This window comes from Sceloporus occidentalis, unplaced genomic scaffold, assembly GCF_023333645.1.
Source record: "Sceloporus occidentalis isolate IW3139 unplaced genomic scaffold, rSceOcc1.0.p SCAF_7, whole genome shotgun sequence".
NCBI classification, from domain to species: domain Eukaryota; kingdom Metazoa; phylum Chordata; class Lepidosauria; order Squamata; family Phrynosomatidae; genus Sceloporus; species Sceloporus occidentalis.
In genome coordinates, this window is record NW_028316987.1 from 62,951,755 (window position 1) to 62,978,855 (window position 27,101).

Here is a 27,101-nt window from a genome sequence, read left to right on the forward strand (position 1 = left end):
TTCTAGTTAACAGGAATAAGGAGATGATTACATTTAGATTGCACATGTGCCAATTAAAAGCACTTTTGTGCCTGTTTCCAACTGTTGTTGTGCATGTGCAAAAGATGGAATTTAGTTTTAAATCTGCATATTTTAGTGTGTGGTTTTTTTTAATTGGCTGGTAGCCATACAGGAAGGAGGACTTACTGTCACATTTCAGTCTTACTGTGATATTTTTTCTGTCTCATGTAAATTTAAGATCATCCCTGTATATCTCATCTAGCATTCTGCTTCCTGTGGTAGTCCTCCAGATGCTTCTGAGAAGCCCACAACCAGGCTTGAAGCCAGTAGCCCCTCTTCTGTAGTTTTCCTCCCATGCAATTGGTGTTCAGAAGTGTACTACGCTTGAAACAGATTCCATTATGATAACTAGTAGCCATTGATAGCACTGTCTTCTATGAATTCATCTAATCTCATAAAACCCTTCTAAACTTATAACCTTCACCACATCCCTGTGATAGCAAACTCCATAATTTTCAGTCATCATGTATAAGTATACAGGCATGAGTATTCCACTGCTTATTCGTAAATGAATTATTTGCCCTTTGAGTATTCCATGAAAACCTCTAAATCCCTCAGTGGTGGGGCAGGGGCATGCTTTTGAGGGTTATGAGGATGCTCATGGTGGCTTTATTACTGAAGCATACCACACTTTTTCTGCCAACCTACTTCATTTCTCTGGACATTGTTACACGAGCCATGTGCTTGCCGCAATTGTGCTAAATAGCAAAAATGAAACATACTTGTTTGAGAGCAGCTATTATCACACATTTTCACAATTGCATGATTTGGGCTGCTTCTGCCATTGTGCTCTCTTCCAGGCTCCCCCTTAAACCACATCCCTGTCTTATGCACCACCCAGCTTGCCTTTCTAGTTTTTTTTATTATTATTTTATTTTTAACTTTTTAATGAAGTTCTGGAATTCTATTAATGCTGTTTAAGAAAACGAAAAGAAATAGAAAAAATAAAGAGAATCAGGCTGCTTGGGAATAGTGATGGGGAGGGGGAGAGGAGGAGAAACTGATACCACATTCCTGCCAAATTTGCAACTGCCACAGCAGCAATGTTTTGCACATGGGGTCTAATGGGACTGCCACACCATTGGGAGCTTATTGATGGGTTTCCTCTATTGTGAAAAGGGCCACCCTAACTATGCTTCTCAGACACAGCAGCTACGAACTAGACAAGACATCATGTGGTAAATATAGCTAAAGTCATTGTTTTACAACTATAATTGCAGTTTAAAAACCATGTGTGATAATCTCTACAGACTCAACAGGTTGCCATTGTTTTCTGTAGCTCACCATCCAGCAAGTTTCTTCTTGCTGGATTATGAAAGGTCAGCAGTAAAAGATCAGGCATGCTATCCAGGAAAGAGTGCTGCAGTATTTAAATTATAAGCCCCACAAAATGCATTATGAACTACTTATATTTTTAAAAAATAGAGTAAAGCTGAAGAAAAACACAAAAACAATAATCATGCCAACATATCATCTGGATAACATCTCAACAGAATTTACAAAAAATGTAAGAAATAGATATGCATTACTAAACATAATCAACCGGGAATCAGAAGAACTATACTCAGAATCCAGGGACATAGCCTGAGGAGAATGCAGAAAAACACTGAGTGGCAAAAATGGCAAAGAAGGAACAATAGATAACAGTCAGAACACTTCAAGCAGTAAAAGAAAAATGAGAAACAATGTAAAGGGAAATAGGAATAAAATCAGAACCATGAATAAAACTGTTAAATGACTAGTATACAAGGATAATAAGATCTACTATAATAATGCAGAGAAATAGAGGAAAACAACAAGAAAGAAAGAAAGAAAGACCTTTTTCACAAGATCTGGGAACTCAATGTTCAAACTAAGGGCTCTACAATCAGAAGAAAAACATACAACACGATCAAGCATATATAAAAAGGCAGTGGAAGCAATACACTGAAGAGCTATATAAAAGAAATGATAAAATGAATGACACATGGAATGAAGAACCGTATGAATAAGAACCCCAAATTCTTGAAAGCAAGGTGGAAGCTGCACTAAAAGAAACTGGGAAAAATAAATCAGCGGGAACAGATAATAATCCAACTGAACTGCTACAGTCCATACAGACAGAATCAACTATAATGTTTACAAAAATGTCCAAAAAAATATGTAAAACAAAATGGTGGCCAGTGGTTTGGAGACAATCAATATACATCCCAATCCACAAAAAAAGGAGAGACAAAAGACAGCAACAATTATAAGACTATAATATTAATTTCCCACACAAAATTATGCTCCAAATTCTGCAGCATAGATTCACACCATATTTAGAGAGAGAGATCACAGAGGTGCAAGCAGGGTTCAAAAAAGGAAGAGGCACTAGGGATCACATTGTGAACATATGATGGTTAATGGAATGCACCAATGAATTTCAGAATTAAATCAGCATGTGCTTTATAGACTATAGCAAAGCCTTCTCCTGCATATATCATGAAAAGCTATGGAATGCTTTTAAAGAAATGGGATTGCCCCTACACTTGATAGTCCTGACGAGGAATCTTTATTTAGAACAAGAAGCTACTGTAAGAACAGAATATGGAGGAAACAGAGTGGTTCCCATTTGGCAAACAGTCAGGCTACTTTCTTGTTGAAACTGAGGCTGTTATACTTTGGCCACATCACGAGAAGGCAGGATTTATTAGAGAAGATAATAATACTACAAAAGGTAGAAGATAGTAGAAAGACAGGTAGGCCACATACCAGATGAATGGACTCAATCAAGGAGGTTACAGGCCTGAATCTGCAGGACCTAAACAGATCAATCTTGGAGATATCTCATTCATAGGGTCACCGTGAATCTGTGTCGACTCGAGGGCAATTAACAACAACAAATATGGGGAACAACTGTCAGCATGCAGTACTTACCATCATGCCAGCTAAATGGATTGAAACTGTTCCCTTCTTGAATTGGACAATTGACAGTGCAACATCATTTGGCCATTTATTTTTATATCCAAGCATTGAGACATTTTATTACACTTAGCAGGAATTTAGCTGAAAACATATGAGCCTGTGACATAAAGCATGTCTTTGGCACTTACAGCAAAAGCAGTTCCTGAGTCTGTGTATGAAAATGTCCTTACTTTCCTGCACATTTCAAAACTATGTTGTTATTTTTTTAAAAAAAAATTAATGCAACATTAAGCAAACACTGTAGTGAACAGGATGTGATGCAGAGCTCTGAACTGCACATGTTTTGAGGACTCTCTGGCCATCAGCCACATCTCAAAATCCTGTGCTATATTTTAACTGCAACCCAAACTTTTCCCTCCAGTGTGATGATTACCATGCTTTAATTACATTTAGGCAACCATGTATCCTCATCACTTCAAAGACAAACTGCCAAGAGAGAGAGATTTACCACCAACCAATGATGTTCTTTATGTAAATGTACTTGACTAAGTGCAGTAACCCCAAATTTTAATAGAGACTTTCAATCTCTTGCCAGGTCTGCAGTATTTATATATGACCAAGATGAATTGAGTATTTACAAAACAGCTCCATTATAGAGGAACAATTCTCCAAGTGTAAATCACCATTTCTAATCAGTGTACTGGTGGGTTCCTCTCCACCCCTGCCCTTCTTTATTTTCTGTGATTTATATTCTCAGAGGGATTTTTAAATGTAGCTGTTCTGTGGCACAAGGCAAGGCTCTGGTGAGGTCTTGTAGCAGAGGCTTCTCAAAAGCTCCTGGGTCTCTGACTGTCTTGTCCTCACCTAAAACCGGACAGTACTATAAGATGACAGTCTTTTCAAACACAGTGTTGCACAGATTTCACTGTGTCTCTTTAATTGTTCAAGCAGTCTGATGGGAGGAAATGGAAGAGAAATCTCCCTAGGGGCTGCATTCCCCCATCACCCGCCTTGTACATACTTTGGGAATGAGGGCAAAAGGTTAGATGCCCCTCAACATGCCATTCACAAGCTGCTGACATCAGCAGTCACTCATGAGAGCTCCCTGTGTTTACCGACAGTGCTAATCTGAAGAGACGCCTGAAGTAGTTTGGTTTATGGAAGAGGGCAGAAGCAGCATGGTGCTGTGCAAACATTCCCACACGGTCTGATAGGTCATTTGCACTGAAAACAAGTGAAAGTCTTCATGTCATGGACAAAGTTCAGTGTAGAGCCAACAGGCTCTCAAGAACCCAAGGGCACCATAAAATAATAATTGGTGGTGGTGGGGGGGGGGGGGGGTTTGAGTAATTCTGTTCAAGCTTACATAAAGCTTATGTCATTGGAAATATGCTATAACAGTAAGATGTGCTAGGTTTTACACTTCATCTATAGTATATACTCAATTATAAGCTGACTTCATGTATGAGTTGAGAGCAGGTTTTGAGGCCAAAATTATGCATTTTGATATGATACATAAATAAGTTGAGGGTAAAACTTAGGGACATGTAACAAAGGAAGAAGCAAAGGGAAACAATGCCAAAGAACATACAAAATTCCATCAGACATAGCTATTTGTGCTCACACTAAAGGCTGGATAGATGAGAGAGTAAAGGTGAGTTAGTGCTTCCAGGACAAATTACACATTTCTCTTTCACCAGGGGATGGTTCCTTTTTTAAAAAAAATCAGAGTTAAAGTACAGTACTTACATTGACTCCCACATAAGTTGACTCAGGTATTTTGGGTCAATTTTTTGACTAAAATTTCTAGATCTGTTTATGAATATATATCGTATGTTGCATTTTATGTAAAATAAAGAGCATGCATTTTTATCTCAAAAAATGGAATATGCAACAAGTACCAGATACCTGTTATGATACCCAAGCATTTGAGTGATTTTTGTGTCTAATTCAGTCTTTCTTTCCTTTTCAATGACAGAATAACCCCTTGTTCCTACCAGCTAACCTTTCTACGACTGCTCTTATAGTGAGCATTTTTATCTATAGTTCATTACTTCTTTTGTTACTTTTTAATCTCATTACTTTTATTATTTTACTTTACTTTATTTCATTGCTTTTTATTTTCTGTCCCACATTTATGGAACCTAAGGCAGTTTAATAAACAAAAGTTGGTGAAAACTCTGTGAAGCATGAACATATAGATAAAGTTGGGAAATGAAATACAATATTTCTGTGTTTTTGACAATAAATTAAATTCAAAATTAGGGTGTTGTTTTTTTAAAAAAATGAAATTGACTTTGACTTAAAACTGTAAATTGGGGTGGAGGGGCAGTGTGACCCTCCAAGGCTGTTCATGTGGCCCTTGGTGAATTGCCTCTCCTTGGAAACCTAGAAGAGCATTATAAGGAACCTCTTCCAACTCTATTATTCTATCATCAACTACCAGAAAAAAGTACCTCTTTCACTGGATGTGTCAGCTCTTTGCATGAGTGCAGCTCTCATCAGATGTCATATTCCTGTGTTAACAAACCATGGGTTATTAATCTTAAAAGAACATTACTCACTTTCTCCTTCTTTTCTTCCTTCTACATGTCAGCAACCACAGTTTCCTATTATTTCCATATAGGAAACATATCCACAGTTTGCTAGCTAGGGTCTGTAAAAATTATTTAATTCTATTTTTCAGCCCTGAGACACTTCCACATTACACCGTTATAGCATTATCCTATAGAATCGTAAGGTTTGCAGTTTCTGTGTATGTGCCTGCAAGACACCTGTACACCTATGGCAATCCTGTGAATTTCATAGAGTTTTCTTAGGTAGGGAATAAACACACAGGGGTGCATTGCTGCTGCTTTCTTCTATAATATCTGATCCGATCTGAAGGGAGAAGTGGGAGATATAAATAAAATTTATTATTATTATTAATATAGCCTACAGCATCTGGGATCCCTCGGTGCTTTCCCATCCAAGTACTAACCAGGACCGGCCCTGCTCAGTTTCAAACATCAAATAGGATCTGGTGTCTTTAGGCCAGGTTGTTGTTGTTGATGATGATATTGTTGTTGATATTTGCCTTCAAAGTTGTTTCTGAGTTATGGCAACCCTAAGGTGAAGCTGTCACATGATGTTCTGGGGCAGAGAGTGTGTGACCTGGCCAAGGTCTAGGGAGGGATATTTAGAATTCATATGCAGACCTGTCTAGTGTCTCCCCAAACTATAAGCACCAGCCATGACAGTGAAAGTGGAACGATAATGTTTTGTGTAACATTGTCATTATCAACTGTAACATTACATTACAGTTTCAAATTTTAGACAGTATAACGTTATAACAGGAACAATAAGTTAAAGAGACCAAAACTGAAGCTCTGTAGTCCACAGCTGAAGGGAAGCATCTGGGCCAATTGCACATTCTGAGTTTAATAAGTGATGGTTTATTTAAATGGGGAGAACCCTTTGCTTCTCCCATCCACTTCAGGCAATTTCTCTTCAGATTTTGGAATACTTGTATTTGCATATACTGTATATACTCATATATAAATCTAGAAATTTTAATCCAAACATTGACCCCCCCCCCCAAAAAAAAAAACTTGAGTCAACTTATCCATGGATCAATGTAAGTACTGTATTTTAACTCTTATTTTTGAAAAAGGAACCATCCCCTGGTGAAAGGCAAGAGCATAATCCGTCCTGGAAGCATTGACCTCTCCTCTCCTCTCTCATCCATCCAGCTTTTAGTATGAGCACAAACAATTCTGCCTTCTGGAATTTTGTAAATTCTTGGGCATTGTTTTACTTTGCTCCATCCTTTGTTACTTGTCCCTAAGGTCTGCCCATAATTTTGTCTCCAAGCCTATCCACAACTCATACATGAGGTCAGCTTATAGTTGAGTATATACAGTACATAATGAGACATAATGAAGTTGGAGAGAGACTGATTTTTTGTGAAATTGCAGGAAGTGTGGATTTCTGCTATTTCGCAGACCCTCTTCTTTCTCCATCTGTGTCTCTCCAGTCTCATAAATACAGTACAGGTATGTATTACACTACCTCTGTTGTAGCTCAAAATAGTTTGGATTTTGGAGTACTTGAGATTTTGCAATTCCAGAGAAGAGATATTCACTCTGTATTATGTTTTTATATTACTATATACTATATTTACATAGTATATATTCTATACAAGTATCCTATATTTATATACTGTATTTATAGCCAAAGAAGATGCTTGTCAGCCTCTTTTCTATTTTTTTGCTCTTGGTTTTCTCATTCAAATGATATGATATACTGTTCCATGAAGATAATACTGCTGATAAACCATTCAAAAGTATTACAGTGTATTATTCTTACAAAATTTAGTCACTGAGAAATGTTATTGCCATAAAATGTTGATATTAACTGCTAAGCGGTTCAGTTTGTTAAGATCTCATACTATTACAAACCCATATTTCTACTTAGAAAAATATTAGCCCGAATCCTATTGGATAGTCTATGCTAGAGAAAGCCTACAGAATGTATTGCTGAATGATGAATCAAAAGATAGATTCCTTGTGTATATTCTGATTGAGACTACCAATGAGATTAAGACCATAATCCACTGTTACTGTAATTGTTGTTTCTCTTATTCCAGGTGTAGACACACTCCAGGGTTCAGAGAGTGGCAAAACTTTGCTTTGGCTGCCATTTTGAGCAATCAGAAACAATGTTACATCTTTCTTTGTTGATTTTTGTAGCTTTCGAGGTTCTATTTTTGGGTGAGCCTGCCTTGTTTTGCTTTTGGGAATCAAACAAGACTTAGCATGAAAGCACAGCATCCCATGAAGAGAGTCAGAGCTCACCAAGATGTTGTCTGAAAAGCAGAGGTAGTCCAGTCCCTGGTCCAAGTTGTCCATGGTTCAGTACACAGTACACACAGTCTCTCCAAAGGGTAGTCCAGTAGAGTAGTCAAGAGTCCAAGCAGAGTTTAAGGCAAACAGGCAAATGGTCACAGAACATGGCACCAGTGTTGCTTCAACCAAAAACGGTTGTCAGAAGCATTGGTCCGAAGGAAGTGCTGGACTATTTATAGCTTACTGGGCCATAGCAGGTATGCCTTCTGGGCTCTCAGGTCCTCTATCAGAGCCTTCATTTTCTGACAGAGTCCATCTGAGGGCCCTGGAGGCAGGGCATGACACCAGCCCCTGAAATCAACTATGCAGGAGTGTTACACACACACACACACACACACACACACACACACACACACACTTGTGGGCTTTTGTTCTTTGTATTTAGGGGTGTCAGTGTAAATCTCAAGGATCCCTCCCACCCTGACACATTATTTAAAGAAATTTTGTGTGTTGTTGCACGTGTCAATAGATTAAGAGTCATTTGGATACTGAGTAAGCTGAAAAATGTAAGGCTGGAGCAGGAATGGGGAAAGAACGAGCTCCATTAATCTGGCGTGGTGTAGTTTTTCACTTGAATGCCAAAATATAGCTTTTTCAATTTTAGATTTACACTAATTATATTAAAGAATTTGAGCCTATGTAAGAATTTCAGGCTGACTCTGAAGCTAAAACTGTAGATTACATGGAATACACAACTGTCTGCTTTTCTCCTCCTCTTCTCCCTCTGTTCCATGCAACTTCAATAATTAAAAACATGTTTTGCATTGCACATTTTTATTATTAGATATTGACTAGGAGAATGCAGAAAAGGAGATAAATAGCTGTTGACGTCAGTAGCAGCCACAATTTCTCTGACTTCAAGTTTTAGCCTAAGAACTGTGTGTTTTATTTTCAGGTCTCAGTGATCAGCTGGTAGAAGTGGTTGGTCTGGAGGGTGCTATGGAGATGGGCCAAATATACACTGGGCTGAAAAGTGCTGGAAGACGTCTTGCTCAGTGTACATCTGTCATTATCAGGTATGAATCTATGAATTTCCCCCTGTATGACTGTGCACATATTGGTCAGGCAAAGTGATGCTAAGAGGTGGGATCTTACAGGGGGAACAGATCAGCAGGAGGTTCAAGGCTGACAAAAGAAGGAAGTTCTCCTGCACACATCATATCATTAAAGAGCTTGCTGCCACAAACTGTGGTGCTTGAGGTAAATTTATGAAGGCTAAGGCTATCAGTGGCTTCTAGGCCTCATAAGGACTATATGTAACCTCCAGTTTAGAATCACCAAATCATAGAGTTGGAAGCGACCACAAGGGCCATCCACAAGTGTCTAACCCCATGTCATGCAGGAATACACCATCAATGTTTAATTGGTGGTAAACCATTAAATTCCAAGGGCTGGGGAACAGCCATCAGTGCCCTGTTGAGGGCTTTCTAGACACAATTTCACTGAGATACAGATATGAAACAGTGCATAATGGCAGAAATTTGTCTCAAATTTATTAATATTAAGTCATTCTCATATCTTCCATAAGACAATGACAATTGAGTTGCCACATTACAAAATGGCAAAATAGCTTGAATTTTAAACCATCATAAGAACATGAGAAAGCTCATGTTGGATCAATCCAGACCAACATTTCATTTCCCATAGAGCCCTCCCCCCCCCCCAAGACTGTACTTCTGCAAATTTCCATATTTACCTAAAGCTGCTTTATGTTTGAGCATGCATGGTTCTGTTTTGGCTCCATTAGATAGGCACTTGAAGAGTACGTTCATTGTCATGGTATGGGATTTAAAAGTTGTATAGATTTAGGTTGTATAGTATGTGAGAGACCAAGTCTATGAAGGTTTATACTACAACTTGTTTTGCACAGCTAAGGCCTGTTACAGACAGCCAAAATAAAGCTGCTTCGAGTCACAGTGGAGGTATGGTGTTTCAATGATGCATGCATCCTAAGAGTCCAGAAGTCGCACCAAAGCCACGCTCCAGTCTGGAGTGTGGCTTTGGTGCGGCTTCTGGACTCTTAGGACGCATGCATCATTGAAACACCATACCTCCACTGTGACTCGAAGCAGCTTTATTTTGACTGTCTGTAACAGGCCTATGTCTCAAAGGTGCTGCAAGATTGCTTTGTATATTGATATTTCAGACTAACACGGTTCTATTTCTGAACAGTATTTTAGAAATCCTGTTTTCAGGAGCCCTCTAGACTCTAGTTCTAAAACTAAATATTAAACTATCTTCAGTCCAAATTGATAATTGATTTAAAGATGTGTAGACTTAGGATACAATTATAAATTTAATACTCTGTTTTACAATCAAACGCTGCTCTGGAACCAAGTGTCAGAAAGGTTAGGAGCACAGAAAACATTGCACAATCTTTCTAATATTATGTAATAATAGCAAACCTATTTTACTTATGCTTGTCTTTTATAGCCAAAGCATCATCATGCATTCCCTGGGGGGTGGGTAACCAAAAACAGCCTAGTAAGGACTGAGCATGCTTAGTGGACATGGAATGATGGACTGATGGATGGAAACAGTGAACAAAACAGTGATAGAAATAGTGAATAAAAGCACAACATTTGCAGGCCCAAAGACCACATCTTAGGTTGACTGAGAAGCAAAAAGTCACATTCTGTGATCCATTCCAAGAGAAGTTGTGGGCATTCATACCCAAGTCAGTTGTCTAGCATCATCATTCCAGGTGAGAGGGAAACTGTTTTCTGTCTTTTTAATTATATTCTTAAATTGTACACACACAGAGTGAGAAGCTTGTGCTCACACAGACACACACCTTGTCATGCAGGAATGTAAAGATGTAAACCTTCCTTTCTCTCCTTGATGAGACCTAATGATCACTATCAAGGGAGACAGAAGCTAAAACAGCTTTCATTCTGCCATGTGTTTCCCCCCCTCACCCGTCAAATCATCCATCCCCAGCTGGCCTGTGGGAAAATATGTGTCCCTCCAGCTTCAAGGGTTTCATAAAGTGCAATGCTTTTAATTTAAAGCTTTGAATTTAAGGGAGCTGACATGCATTCAGTCATATGCTGGTATAAAATACCTCTAGGCCCATACAAACTGGCCAAAATAAAGCTGCTTCGGGTCACTTTGGAGATATGGTGTTGAAATGATGCATGCATCCTAAAAGTCTGGAAGCCGTGCCAAAGCCACACTCCAGTCTTTAGGTCACACAGTATATACAGCCAAGTCCTTTCCAGGCAAACATTCTCTGAAGATGCCAGCCACATATGCTGGCGAAACTTCAGGAAGAAACTCTGCTAGAACATGGCCACATAGTCCGAAAAACGCACAAAAATCTATGGATGCCGGCCATGAAAGCCTTCGACTTCACATTAAAATTTAATAATTTAAAATTATTTTATTTCATTATTATTTTCATCAAGTCACTGTTGTGTGCCTTCAAGTGAGAAAGGACTTGAAGGTGAACCTGTCACAGGGTTTTCTTGGCGTGATTTCTGCATTTGCCATTGCCTTCCTCCGAGGCTGAGAGTGTGTCACTGTCCAAGGTCATCTGAGGAGGATGAGCATGAATTCAACTCCCATAGTCCAACACTCATACCACTACACCATGCTGGCTCTCTCACTCATAGTATGAGGATATACTGGAACAATCCAATGGGCAGTTCACCACAAAGGCTAACTGAAACTGGAACTGAATAAATAGAAGAATACATCAGGCATTCTTCCATTTAACTATCAATGTTTGTAAATGAGGGATTACCATTGGGTATGTTGGCTGGGTAACTCTAGGAGTTGTAAACAGTAGCTTTTTCAATCTGTCTTTTGAGATGCATGCAGAGTAATTACTATGGTGGGGTAAGGTAGATCTGTAAATTTAGTAGATCAGGCCTTAATTTTACATCTGTAGTTCACTGCATGCACAGCTCACGGTGTCTCCAGGTGGGTTGTGATAATGTGTTTTTTGTTTAGAACTGGCACTTTTATTTTCTTCTGAGACTGTTCTCCTTTTAACTGTTTTTTTCTAGGACCAGCAAGCCTCTACCTATGCAAATTGATGGGGAGCCATGGATGCAAACACCTTGCACAGTAAGTATATCTTGATCAATATAAACAATAAAACTTGTCAAAGCAATTTTTTTTATAAAAAGAAAAAGCCCCCATTCATCAGGGCACACATTGGTGAGACTAGTTTATTTTGACAAAGTTTGAAGACTCTGGCATAGTGCCAGCTACAGTTCATCCGTCTTCCCAAATCAAACCTGACCGGAAGTGGTAGCATTAAGCCCTACTCCTAGAAAGGAGTTGTACAGAGAGAAAAAATCTAACTGTACATAAACAGTTAATATACAAACTTGCCTGTATTTTATTTAGCTTTGTAGGAACTTCTCTTATTTGCATACACTTGAAGCTTGACACTCTACTGGGTAGGCAGGTATTATTTTTGTACACCCTCCACTACAGTGTGCATACATTATTTTTGTTTACCTATGCATATATATTTTTGTCATAATTACACAACAAGTTCTTCTTCTTTGTATAATTGACAATGCAATTTACTGCATGTGTGCTTTCTGCACCTTAGACAACTGTGCTGAGGCGTAATCACCTATCTTTCCAGTTCAGATTGTTAAGAAAAGAATTAGTTGTGACTAATTGCCAATTAATTTGCAGTGGTTTAAAGGTGGGGGGAGGGGCAAAACAATTGCACCTACTAATTAAAATTTAAAATATTCCAAAGTGTCATCTTTAGGTGTCTGTGGAATACATAATTTCCATTTTGGTTCTTTGCTGGATCCTGTAGAAACCCCAGGCTTGACAGCTTTATTAATTTAAAGACTAAGCAATACCTATTAGTATAAAACATGAAAAATGCCATTAATCATTTATTTTAATTTTGCAGCTCTGTCATTTTCTCAGTATGTTTACAAATTATGATGGCACCACCATGTTTTCCAATTTACCTCTGTGAAGGGGAAACGGATCAAACTATTTAGGAGTGATACTAGAGTATATTATTAGAGCTTAATTAATGCCAAACTAATTAGATTTAATTTCTGTTGATGCAATGGCATTGCTAAGAAATTATTTTAAGTGAACTATCACAAAAATCTATATTTTAAAACTCTGGGCTGGATCACAAAGCAGGGCCAGCAATACACAAAGAACAAATCAGGAGCTATGCATTATAGAGAGAGAGAGATACAGAGATATAGATATATAGTTGTTATGTGCCTTCAAGTAGTTTGCAATCTATGGCAACCCTGAGGCGAACCTATCTCTCTCTCTCTTTCTCTCTCTCTCTCAAGATTTGTTCAAAGAGGGGTTTCCTTAGCCTTCCTCTGAGGCTGGGAGAATGTGACTTGCCCAAGTTCACCCAGGAGTTTATCAGACAAGGGAAGTATAATCCAATGGCAATCTGAACGCAATCATGGGGTTTCATGTTATTGTGTGATAGACTGCCACATGCAAATTTGGGCAATGATGTGCTATTTTGGGGCAATGGGAAGACAGTTCGAATGCAATTCACATTCACGTAAATTAGCTGAACTAGCGAATTCCCGTGAATGCGTTTTGGCCCCACTTTCTTTTTATTCGAAATTAAGGGAAATTTCTCACATGTGATAAACTTCCCCAGTGGGTTTCCATGTCCAAGTGTGGATTCAAACCTTCTCTGCAGTCATAAACTAATGCGAAAATCACTACACCATTTTCATGCATATAAATATGTTGTACGTTCCTTAATAGTCCACCATTAGTGAATATGTGCAACAAAATGGTGCAATTTAATGCCACCCACAAAATATGGAAAGAATGTATAATCACCATTGTATTTAACAGTGATAAAAATCATACAAGATTCAAGACATTTAGGTCAATCACCTTATTAAATCAAGACAGGCATGGCTTGACACGAACAAAAAATTGTTGCTTAATTTTCTTGCTCCAGGAAACACCTGATGTATTTTACATTTTAGCTTCACATCATGAGTACCATTCTTAACAATTTTGTTGGTTTATTTGAAGGAATGAATCAAATAGCATCTGGACGTGTAATCCATATTCTTACTAGATATTTGTCATCTAAAGAAACCATTGACACTGAGTTATCTTCACAAGAAGAGGAAGACAATAGACTTAGTTCAATTCCCATCCCCTAAGGGCAGCTGACCATTACGTATGGCAACAGGACCCCCAATAACTACAAAATCTCCCTAACCTGAAGCTGATTATGTTCTTGATTATAGTTATTGTTGGACATGTTTGTTGTTGTTTACTGGTTAAGATCAGTGTCATCATGGCTAACTTCTGGATGTCATTCATAATACATACTATTAAAATCTCTGATTTTATGTTTTGAGAAGGATGGATGTACCTACTTGCCAACTGTTTGTTCTGAATAATCTGACCATTTTCTCAATGAATCTTAATGGTATGGATTATCCAGTGAAGAGATGGAGAGTATTACAATTACTTAAATTCAACTGCTCAGACATTACCCAATTGCAGGAGACCCACAGGTGCAGAACTAACCAGAATATATTGTCTCAGAGTTGCTTAGGCAAACAGTTCTGCACAGATGGGTCATCCAACGCAAGAGGACCAGCAATCCTTCTGGCTGCAGGCTTACCTTTGAAAACACTGGAAACCTTGGAGACCCAGATGAACAATTTATATGTGTAAAGGTTACCCTAGCAGGCAAGATGCTCATAAATTGTTCCTATTGATGTTCCCACACAGGGTCAAAAATGTTTTTTATTAATATGTTTCCTCAGCTAGAGGATTTTGCAGAGGGGAAATTGTTGTTGAGTCTCAGTTGAGACAGAGTAACAGCATATTCAGCACAAGTTTGATCTATCTGGGCTGATCTCCTCTCATTGTTTGACTGTCTGGAGTAAAAAAAAAACCACACACTAGGCAGAGATTATACATATTTCTCAGCACAATTTAATTAATACTACCAAATATTTTGACTTCTTCCTCTATATGCACACAGGTGGACAAAAATGCGGGAAACTTGGTGGTAGATGTGGTAGCACATCGGACCGTGATTCTCTCATACTAAACTGGATACTGAATAGTAATCTAGACAACATAAAAATAGTAAAGGCACCAAACTAGCCTCTGAGCTCACTGCTAGAAAAGCTGCACTAATTATACTCCATACAGTCAAACTGAATGGTACAAAATGTGCCTGGGAAGTAGATAGTGCCATTGCAGTCACAAACAACAGTGGCACAAAATGTGGTCCTCACATAATCCTCTACTGCCCCAACTCCTCCAGCAACAAGGAGTGCATATTAAAATTATTGCATAGCTGGCACTGGACTCGACAAAACTGCAAAGATCACACCTGGTCTTCCTCCCTTGTGCTGGAGGGGATGTGGCATGTTAAAACACTTCTGACTTGAGTGACCTAAAGTTAACAAATTTTGGAATGAGGTTTTGCAACTAATTATCAATGTAACAAATCAGAATGCTAAGTGGTATAGTGCCTTATTCCTTTTATCTGTCTTCTGGGGTGAAAGTGTGAACTTGCAGCAGAGTGAGTTCATTTCTTTTACAGAGGGGATTAGTGCCCTTGGCAGCACACATGAAAATATGCCAACAATGGAAGAAGCTAAATAATTTGTCTATACTTTCATGTCTAGACTGAGTCTGGTCAGTTGCACTGGCCAAGAAACTCACCTACAATTCAAAATGAGCCAAAGGACTAGAGATGAAAGACAAGTTTGAACAAATGTGGCTTAATTTTATTGTATATGCCTACAGGGAAGCCTCTCCATGAGCATCCTCTGCTCACTCTTATGAGACTTTGGCAACATTCTTTCTTGAATGTGACCATGCAGTAATCTGTTATTGTAATATGTGATTAGGTGATACTTTGTTTCATTGAGATTCTAAGGTTGAATGGAAATTACTGTTTTCTGTAATTTGTTAAAATAAGAGAATTTGATAAAATAAAAACGTCAAAAGAAAACCTTATTAAATTAAGATACTGAAATATGGACCAAAATACAGACAACAAATTTGAATAATATCCTAACTAAATGTATTAGAAGATATTAAAAAGGGATTATTGGGAACAAAAACCTTTCTGTTTCTAATATTTGTGCATTTCTTTTTTTAATTTGTTGTAGTATTTTCAAAAAGAACGAGTGTGATGTAGTAGTTTGAGCATTGAACTATGACTTAAGAGAACAGGAATTCAATCCCTTTTGAGCCATGGAAACTCACTGGGTGACCATAGGCAAGTCACACAACCTTATCTTCAGAGAAGCTTGAACAAATCTTGCCAAGAAACCTCTTTGATGGGTTCATCTTAGGGTTGCCATAAGTCAGAAACAATTTGAGAGCAAACAACAAAAACAACTATTTCCAAAATTGCAATCTGATTTACAAAACCTAGCCTTGTAGGTTATTATTTTTGGCTACGAAAAAGGCTTTTGATAGCATTGAATGAGAGAATCTTGAGCAAGTATTATCAAATTTTTGGTTACCAATCTCTGTTAAGGGTGGTAAGGCAGAAACATTCCAACTTAATTGAGATATTTGACTGGGCTGCCTTTTTACCACCACTATCAATTTTTCCCCCTTCATAATAAAATATTTCACAGAAATTAGCTCTGTGTATTCAGAGGTTATCATGGAGGTTATGGGCATGGGCTTGCGGAACTTGAGCAAAGCAGTGGAAGACAAGGATACTTGATGTCTCATCCTCCCGGTCACCATGAGTCAGAACTGACTCGAGGGCAGCTAACAACAACTCCAAAGGCTTTAGTATTAACTGTAGTTGTCTCATGTTAAAATAAATCTTTTAAGCACATCATTCTGAAAGACCCCAAAGATCATTTGGAGAAATTCTGAATTTACTATCACAATTTAGCCCCATTCCAGTTTATGTTATAATAGTGTTATAAAATCAGAACAGATAGCATTAAATATGAATACTAATGACACACATTAAATTGTAAATTTACATGAAGTTCTTTGGAAGAACATTCCAATATGTTATTTGGAATTTGGATAATCTATCATCTGTTGGATGTGGTGAAATGTAACCATTGTAAGTTATTTTGAAACAATTCATAAAATTTGATAAAGAGAGCATCTTTAAAAAAAATCTTGCATGGGCCAAATATCAAACATTAAAGTGAATGTGCTTCCCTCATTGTTAATGTTGTTTTCCAGTATCTAGATAATTTATTTTCTAAAATGAGTAATTCCAGAATGGCAAAAACTTATTCTGGATTTTTTTTGTGTGAGAAAGGAATAAGATGGGAGTGTTAAAACACTTCACCAAAAAAAAATATTACAAGAAGGTTTGGCATTTCCAAATGTAGGATATTGAGCAGCCATGTACCAGCCTTAAAAGGACTGTCTGACAGGTTTAAAGTAAGAAACTGTCTCTCAAAAAAATCAAAAATAATCTTTGGAGTTGTAGAGTTGAAGATTAACAATTACATAGAAAAAATCCCAAAGTTAATAAAGTTTTAAAAAAAAATACTGGGAAAATTAGAATTAATTCAGTTTTGTCCTGCTATGCAGCAGAGGATTACAATGCCTCAAATACAGCTGATATTATGCTCTGTAGGGAAGTTAGGATTGACAACATTACAAGATCTAGTTAAGGATGGAATGGTGAAAACCTGTTCTCAGATTCAGTGTCAAATTTCTGATGGACACATAACCTTCCTTCAGTATTTGCACCTATAGTTTATGGCTCCTCAGTTTGGAAATGGATTGGAAATATAGTACTTCAATTACATTGTGCCAGAACCTAAGGCAAAGTTGTTATTGTTTATAAAAACCAAGTACAGTGTTGATGGCATCTGACTCCAGAAAATATGAATAAAATCTACCCAAGAGTCAGATAATTGCAGAATATGTGGAGCCACAGTTACTGATAATATATTTTGGACATGCATATTAATAAGAGGAGTGTGGCTTTCTTTTTAAAAAGAAATAGGATTGATTGTATTTTTCTGTTGCATTGCTTAATAAAATATTTTGCTATGTAAAAGGGGTACTGGCATCAGAAGATGTTGAACAAACTGTGTCTATCTTGACAAACGCGTTAATATCCTTTCCTAATAACTAAGTAAAAAATCCTCTATAGTTAAGACAGAAAGGGTGCATAGGATGTAGGATATGTCTTCTATTGTCAAATTGGAACATTTAATTAGAGTTTTAACTGTTGCTCTGCCTCTGATGGTATTCTGCCGGGCCACTACATTTCTAAAGAGATACAAAATTGAAGCAGACAAGTAACTCTAAGCCATGACTTACTTTCAAATTTAGAAGGTCAAAATATGGTTTATGATATCTGACTTGAGGGATTGACTTTTAGCTTTGGGCTTTGGACATTTAAAGTTTGTGATAATTCCTATGATCAGTAAAAGGAAAGTCTTCTTAATATATAGTAACAATAATAAAAATTTATTTATATTCAGCCTTTTCCTGGAAGAATCAAGGCAGATTACAACAGAAACAATAATAAAACAATTAACAATATTACAACATAGAATAAAAATACAAAAAAATAAGCAATAGTCACATTATACTGTTCCCATACAGCCCCCACCATTACATAATAATAAAACACAATAACAGTTACAATAGTTAAACCATTAAAACAATTTAAAGCATCAAAATGAAATAGGACAGCTAAGGGCAGATGTGGCTATGCTTCTTTATCATCCTCCTCTCACCCAATCACTGCCCAGATGACGTATCTCCCCTCTCAGTCCTACATAAAATAAGGGAGAAAGCAGCCTCCCGACTCCTCTGCCACCACTATCTCTGGCCCAGGTAGAAGAAAGGTTCAGTATCTTTGGAACTAGCAGCCAGGTGTTAAGAGCTCCTCTGCACCCTCTCAGCTGTACTGGAGACCGGCAAGGCAGCTTTTAAAGGTTCCTCTGCATGCACTCAGCTGTGCTGGAGAGTTGTAGAGAGGGATATCCAGCAGCACTTGTGGGGGTAAAATATTTACCCTTTTGATCTAGACCTCTCTGTGCTCAGGAGATCTATAGATGTCCCATGGCAGGTAGAGCTTTATCTGGGTATCCAGACATGCAAAGGGTTCTACTCATGTTAAAGCAAACCTAAGTGTCAGACTTAGGCTTTTGTCACACTGCAGAATTAATGCAGTTTGACACCACTTAGACAGTCATGGCTCCATGTTATGGAATCCTGGCATTTGCAGTTTGCTGTGGCTCCAGAGTGCTCTGACAGAGAAGGTTAAATATCTCACAAAACTACAAATACAAGAATTCCATTATATTGAACCATGGCAGTAAAAGTGGTATCAAACTGCATTAATTCTGCCGTGTAGATGCAGCCTTAGAGAGGAGAGCTGGTAGGAACAAGGATGTGGGGAGCAATGATAGCATAAGTGCCTTTTATGTATGAAGTGTAGCCCATTCAGGTATATTACATGTTTGACTAGGGTTTTAGATGTGTTATATAAATGACAGCTGAGTTGCTGCATCATCATTGTAACTATGATGACAAAGATCTGTCATTGTAGTTATAATTGGCCATACCCTTCACAATCTATCTTGGCAGCCTGACAGGACCACAATGGAAATATTTCCAAGGTGTTGGAGATCAGAGCTCTGGGAAATGGTGTCCTCAGCCCACTCTCGGGTCTTGAGAACAGGCAGCTAGGGAGACCCTGCAACCAGTAGTGTGCTGTGGATGTCATTTACCAACACTAATCTTCAGCACCTCCAAAATGTATCAATCAGGTATTGCTGGGTTGTGAAGGTAGATTTCTGGAATTAACGTTCAGTCATTCATGACTGCAAATGTGAATCTCCAGCAGTTTAGTCCAGTTAACAATAGTATAATTGCTGAACAAGATGCCAGATGACATACTGTATAATAAATAACTTCTACTTTACATTTTAATTATATTTTCAAGTTTAAGTGCACTTTCTTGTTTCACTTAGAAGCTCACAGGTGCTGAGAGTAGTTTTGAAATAGTGTGTTAATTCATGGTCAGTTCTTGCTGTGGATGAATTACCAATACAATTTTTATTTATGACATGCAAAGGTACAAAAGATGATGATGTAAATTCCTAATATCAAAATTAATTTGACTGATATGAAACATTGGGCTTTTGCTACTGGGTCTTTTGAAAATAAATGCATCCCAGTAATACCTAAATTGGTCAAATCTGAAGAAATTGCTGACTGATTTGGACACGGATTATTTCACTCTAAAGACTCATTTTGCTTTCCTATCCATGTTTACTCAGAAGTACAAGGGGGTTTACTCACTGATAAGGGAATATAAAGTCAAAGTCTTAGATATAGTGATCCTAGTAGAATACTACATATAGTTCCTGGTGTGTTTTACATTACTTATTCCATGGAGGAATAAGCTGAGATGCCAGGATAGTTAAATGAAAACCACTTATCCTGTTGAGATTTTTATATTTCTGTCTCTTTTGATTGTAAAGAAAATTTCCACCCCAAGAAGCAGACTATTCCTTATTTTAATGAGCCTCTCCTCTTTGTGTACACTTTTTTTTTTGTTTTATTACTATTAGTGAATGACAAGTGAAGGATATTCATTTTAGCTTGAAAATGTCAGGTATGCACGTTAAGAGATATATTTTTTGCCAGTTTTAATGAGGTGGTGTTTCTTTTTGAAAGAAATACTCATTTGTGATGTGGATACTGTGCAGATGACAACTGATATTTAATAAGTGATGGCTCTTGTATTAGTCGTAGTTCACTAAAGAAAATGTCTCAGATAGCTTTTGAAAAACTGTTAACGTCACTAGCCTAAAGGCAAGATGTGACCTTTTTATTACATAATGAGAATCATTTATTATCTTACAATGTATCTTAAAGTCACAGACAAAATGCCACTTTGATAATTGCTTTCAATTAGCTTTGAGCATAGCATACATTCATAAAATGTCTTCTCTAATTTAGACTTGAATCAGAGAAAATTGGAGACATAATCTACGCTAAGGTTGTCTCATTTAAGGTGATTTCTAGTTTTATATCAAAGAAATCAAACTGGGTAGCTATAAAGTACTCTTTTGCAGTGTTTTAAACAAGCCTTTCCATATTTGATTTGATTTTACTATCAATTAATTAACAAATTGGAATGCTACTTCATCATTTTTGACCTTTTTAGTGCATTAGATTTTGACTTTAATTTCTAGTGGTTATTTTGAAATGGAGCATTGAAGTTCATGTTAAGAGCAATGAACAATGTGATTAAGGGAAGTATAAATAAGACATGCTACTATAATTAAGTGCCTATTTTTAATACATGATGTGTACAAAAAAATTATTACCCTCATCCTGCAACAGCAAATTATAAGAGAAACAGTTCCTACTCACAGAATTGCCATATGGAGACATAACAGGTGACTGAGGGGGGAGAAATCCACAAGCTGTGGTTGTATAGCATGTGGCGCTAAGCTTAGGACTGTTTGGATCTCTATGTAGAAGACCTGTTCTTGAGGAGCCCTGACTTCAGCGACAGACATATAGGGTCTCTAGCATTCACAGTTCCTTAGGTCGGAGCATATAGCTAATATGTTTTCAGGGGGCTATAGGTTTTTAACCTGTATACAAGAACAGCATCAAAGTGCCCTTGACTTACAGCTCTGTAAATAACAAGTACATGCATCAAATGAGATCTTTCTGGCTAACCATATAAACATCCAAAAGGAAAATATTGGCATCTTTGACAATACTACTTGTTATCAAATGGCCTTTATCATTATAATTATCTATGGTGTTTGATAATTCATCCAGGAAAGCACGGATGATATCAACAAGAAATAGGCCTTCTCAGTAACTGTTCTAATACTGTAGAACACCTTGACTCATGAAGCATAGACAGGCCCCTTGCTGGCTGTCTTTCATCCATTAGTTGACATTTTTATTCAGGCAAGGCTGTTGCCTTCCAAGTTTTTGCTGCTTTATGTAAAGGTTATGTTTTGCTTTGTACTTTTATATTGTGTTTTATGACACTGTGATTTAAAATGTTTTAAAGAGGAAGATGAATTTTTATATAAAATGGATGATTAATAAATCATAGTATGTGAACTGTTTTTGTTGGGTTTTTTTTTTTCTTACTCTAATAATGGCCCTTAAAACTGGCTAGTCTTACCTTTCCTACCATTGCACCTTCTAGATTTTATTGTTGTTGTTGTGTGCCTTCAAGCCATTTCTTATTTATGGCAGTGCCAAGACAAAACAGAACCTAATTCCCATCATCCCACCCTTCCTATTGTAATCCAACTAATCTCTGTGATCTACAGTGAAGGAAGCTAATAGGAAGAAAATCAACAGTTTGAAATGTGATGCTGGAGGAGAGTTCTACAGATACCATGAACTGCCAAAAAGACAAATAAATCAGTCCAAGAGCCAATCAAGGCTGAACTCACCCTAGAAGCCAGGATGACTAAACTGAGACTGTCATGCTTTAGACATTTCATGAGAAGAATTCATTCATTAGAAAAGACAGTAATGTGTGGCAAAGAAAAAGTTAGTAGGAAAAGAGGAAAGCTCCATTCCAGGTGGATAGACTCAAGGAAACCACAGCCCTGAGTCTGCAAGAACTGAGCAGGGCTATAGAAAGACTTGGGAGTCTTTCATTCATAGAGTGCCATAAGTCAAAGTAGACTAGATGAAAATTAATATCTCCTGTGTGCCAAAATGGTGAAAACAGAGCTACTCATCTTTTTAAAAACATCCATCCTAACACCAATTTAGCAATACAGCATTCAATGCATTAGAAAGAAATTCTTTAAAAGTTTATGAACTAGCAGTAATGAAACCTTGTGATTATGTAATACAACATATAATTGCTATTTTTCTTTCACCAGATAAAAATTACCCACAAGAACCAAGCTCCAATTCTGATGGGACCGCCACCCAAAACTGGCCTTTTCTCTTCCATCATTAACAGAACACGGAACTGCAGCAAAGAATAAGCTTCTTTGGTTAAATCCTTACAAAATCAAATTAGCAGGGATTTGGAATATGTATGCTGAAAACCTTTCAGGGGGCTTTAAAATGTTCTCTGCTGCATAATCATGGAATCTGAAAGAACAGTTTCTGTGACTGAGCTAATGTAAAATGATGTTATTAGAATAATTTATTGCCACAGTTTTGTAGGCATTTTGCATGAAGAAAGCTAATGTTTACATAAAGTGATAAAGCATATTTTTGTTGCATGCATTACCATTACTAATTTACAGAATAAATATATGCTGTGAAATAGGGGGAAATGCAGTGCTGCAGAGGATATTATTTTCTTTAGATGTGATCCTCAACATGCTTGCACCAAATTAGTCTTTCTGGTCACATATTTAACTCATTGAGTGTCTTCTGAAGAAAGCATCATGAGGTTTATGGCAGCTTTGGTTTGATACCCCTTTTGCATAATGCTGATGAATGAATCACACTTTATCCTAGTGTTGTCCAGTTGTTCTTTTCAAACTAACCTGTTCAGATCATGGGGGATCCCATCATTGCAAATTTGAAATGCAAAAGATTAATTTAACTTGTTCTGCTAGGCCTCACTGAGAAGAAAAGTTAAAAATAAAGGACATCCCATCACCGGGGGCAGGAATGAAAATTATTTCCAAATAAGCACATCTAATAAAAAACAGTCTAAGAAGATTGTCACACACAATTTTTAAATCATGATTTCAATGGAAAGGACGTGGCTTTGGTGATATGATCACATGATGCCACATCCCACCCATAGCTGCCCTGTCCCCCACAATTCCTATTTCATTGATAGGGGAAGTCTGTGAATGACTTGGCAATCATGCAGTGCCCCAGGTGAAAAAAGTAATTGTGTGTCCAGAAGTGAGTGCTCCACTAATAATGACACCAACACAGAAATTGGAGGAAAATGATCACAACTATTTATTGATTGCAGCTGCATACAGTTGGTGCAAGCATGGGATCGGAGGCAGGCACTGGGCAGCTTGCTTGATGAGACCAAATATCTGGCCTCCACTGGATAATGGAAGTGGAACAATAGAGACTTGCCTGTCAGGATGTCCTCCCAGTCAAGAACATCTGCCTCCCCTTCAGTGGGGTTGTTGGAAATGTGTCTGCCCCCGCCTAGGCTGTCCAATTTTTGCCGTAGCCCCACTGCAGTTTCCATAAGGGGACCCCTCCCCATACATACCCTTTCCAGGGTAATGACCACCTTCCTGGATCCCAATCCAATGCTCCGCTGTGATAGCTGTGACAAAAAGAAAGGTGACATAGACCAACAAACCAAGGAGGGTGGGTGGGTTGGTGCATGGGAGGAATGTGTCACATTCACATTTGAGTATTTTTAAATACTTCTGTCAAAAAAATGACTAAGGCTTCAAGGAAATACATTCCTGCATACATAAATCTAGCATTCTAGATCATTTTTGATCACTTTAGCAGTAGCTAAATGTCTGCTGAAAGAATGGAGTAAAAATTGGCCCCTTCTTTATTTCATATATTTATTTCATAGCTCACAACTGTCCATCAAATAAAGATTGTTGGGTTGCCCAATCAGATGGGGTGTGATATTTGCACAGGCCTCGGTACTTGTATCTTGTATCTATGTTACAGAATGTTCTTGTAAGAATTAGCAACAATTTAGTTGTCTCTTAGTGTTTTGCTTCCATGTGCACACGAGGGTTTCTGCATGTACAGTGGAGACATTGAATCTGAAAGATTCAGTGTTACATATTTATGACTCTCATGTGGACCTTCCTTCCTTTCGTTGTTGCTTTTATAAAGGCAAAGTATCTGATCAAGGCACTGTCTTTTTCTTGCTGTCTTGAATTCAGGAATTACTGCTTTTATGATTTCTCTTCATCTCTGGTCCCCTGGAAAATGCACTAACAGCTTAGAAACTGCAAAGTGGCATGCTTTGTGTGATTTCGGTGCCATTGTCGTATGATGAAGGCCAAGCTAACCAACAGTTTCAGTGTTGTATATAAATCTTAAACATATACATATATTGGATAGTAAAATGCCTCCAGGAAATGCTCATTGGTGGATCCATGTTTAGTCAAAAGAACTCCAGATAAACATGAACAACTCCCATTGATTTCTAACTGTGGCTAAGTGTGAATCCAACCAAAAGTGATTTTTCTTTTTAGTAGAGCTTTGCTTTGTGTTTCATCTTTGCATGTTTTACTTTCTCCATCAAGAAAAGTAGCCTGCTTGAAATGCATGATTTTTTATTACTATCCCTTTTTTAAATCTGTCCCATACATTGCTAATGATTTATCAAAACACTTTTCCTATTGATTCATTCATTCTTATTAAATGCAAATGTTTATTCTTTTTTGTTTAATCTTTCCATTGTACATGGAATTGTGCGTGAACATCAAGTGCATTAGATGCATTTTTATTTTTATTTTATTATACTGTTTGGTTGATTGTTGTTGTTTTCTGTATATAATTGAAGATGAATACAGAAGTATTAAATTACTGGTAAAAACAATGTAAATGAAAATTACTCCTAATGTTCAGTAAACATTAGCAGAGAAATACCAATTGATGTGATATTCAGCATTAGGCTAAGAAGCGATATACAGTATCTGTCACTCAAACTGTATAGCTTAGCTATGTATGGCTCCAGTGATTTTAATATATATGTCCAGTTGTGTAAGAAACATCATTCTCATGTACGCTATATAAAATGTACACCTACATTTGATGCAATGGCTACTTTAGATATTCATGAGTCTAAGCCAAATATATCTTGTTGAATCTATACCACATGACATGTACATTGCCTTTATGCAATTGTGGTGACTGGTAATAAATATTTTCACTTGCTGATACTGTTTTCTACCCATGTCATTTCACTGAAAAATCTTAAAAGCTGTCCTTTGGTGTCTCCTATATGATAATTGGAATGACAAAATATCCCTGAAAATTGTACACTCTTGCAATGATTTCATTGTAAACTGTACACTCTTACAATGGTTTCAGGAAAGCAGCCCATGTGCAAGATATTTCTTAATTCCTTTCTTTATAGTGACAGCTGCTTCTTTATAGCTTCTCCCCATATTGCTCTGGCACCTTGTCATAAAAAACAAAACAAAACATGGAAAGTTCAGGATAGATTGTTTATTCCCACCTTGTGTGTGCATGTGAGTATGTAGATAGACACTATTATAAATGAGGTGCCTCCCATGTCAATCCTTCAAACACACATTCTTCGTACAACATGGAAAGAAACCACAGAGAAATACCTCCCATGCCACTGTGATTAAATACTTCAGGGTATGCAAGTATCTACACCACACTGGTTCACCGCCTATAGCTACAATTCAATGTATACTTAGAAATAAAATCCATTTAAGACAATGGCTGCATCGACACTGCAGAAATAATGCAATTTGCTTTTGCTTTAACTGCCACTGCTCAATGCTATGGAATACTGGGATTTTTAGTTTTGTGAGTTATTTAGTCTTTTCTGTCAAAGAGCTCTTTGACAACACAACAAACTTCAAATCCCAGGATTCCATAGGATGGAGTCAAGGCTGTTAAAGTGCTGTCAAGCTGCATTATTTCTGCAGTGCAGATGCAGCCAAAGGCACCTAATTCAGAGAACCTGCCCTGCCACCAGGAGCTATAAGCAGGTGTTAATGCTAGGAAACTTACTTGGGGGGGGGGGGGGGAATTCAAACATCTTATGAATGCAAACCTCTATTAAATTTTAATAAGCAAAAGATAATCTGAGAACTGCACTTTTTAGGTCATTTACCTTTTTTAAAAAATGACAAATGGTACTTGCTTTTGTTTTCAGGCTTTATAAAGTGATACCATGCAGAAGAATTGCCAGTGCCAGTGGCGCAGCACCGTTTGGACGCTGCACTGCTGGCATATCATCGCTGCGCATACTATCTGGATAGTGCTTCGCAGCTGTGGCACGCCCATAACATGCTAGCATTGCAGGGCATATGCACGCCCTGCCCCAGCAACCCTAGCGCATCATGGGTGCACCACAAAGGGCCTGTCTGTACCAGGCCTTTTCTGAGCAGCAGAAACATGGTTCATCTCCTGAATTGTGAAAATGTCCCCAGTACTAGAGAAACCATTTTTTCCCTTTCTTTATCAATATCTTTGTGTATCACAAGACACTACTGGCATCCAGGCTTTGCATATGTTTTCTTCCTATGAATCAGAATTTGCTAAAGATGCACCTTGGGAAGCTTTGCAGGAGTGACTCATATGAAAGAGTAAGCAGCAGTAACCACAGCGTTTGGGTATTTACAGAAAAAACAACACCTGTGT

At 37.6% G+C, this 27,101-nt stretch overlaps 1 protein-coding gene across 4 annotated transcripts in view; it reads left to right on the forward strand.

Annotated features, from left to right (window-relative positions):
* The window catches only part of DGKB (diacylglycerol kinase beta), a 306,824-nt gene extending 281,216 nt beyond the window's left edge, over positions 1-25,608 (forward strand). For 3 of the 4 annotated variants that reach the window (XM_089533137.1, XM_089533135.1, XM_089533136.1), the window contains exons 24-26: positions 8,728-8,848; positions 11,843-11,903; positions 22,676-25,608. In XM_089533137.1, the coding sequence (XP_089389263.1) occupies positions 8,728-8,848; positions 11,843-11,903; positions 22,676-22,783 (290 nt within the window). In that variant the 3' untranslated portion in view covers positions 22,784-25,608. Of the gene's footprint in view, positions 1-8,727; positions 8,849-11,842; positions 11,919-22,675 lie in introns of those variants that run through there. The other variant, XM_089533138.1, reaches the window with a different exon arrangement.
* The last annotated feature ends 1,493 nt before the right edge of the window (positions 25,609-27,101 follow it).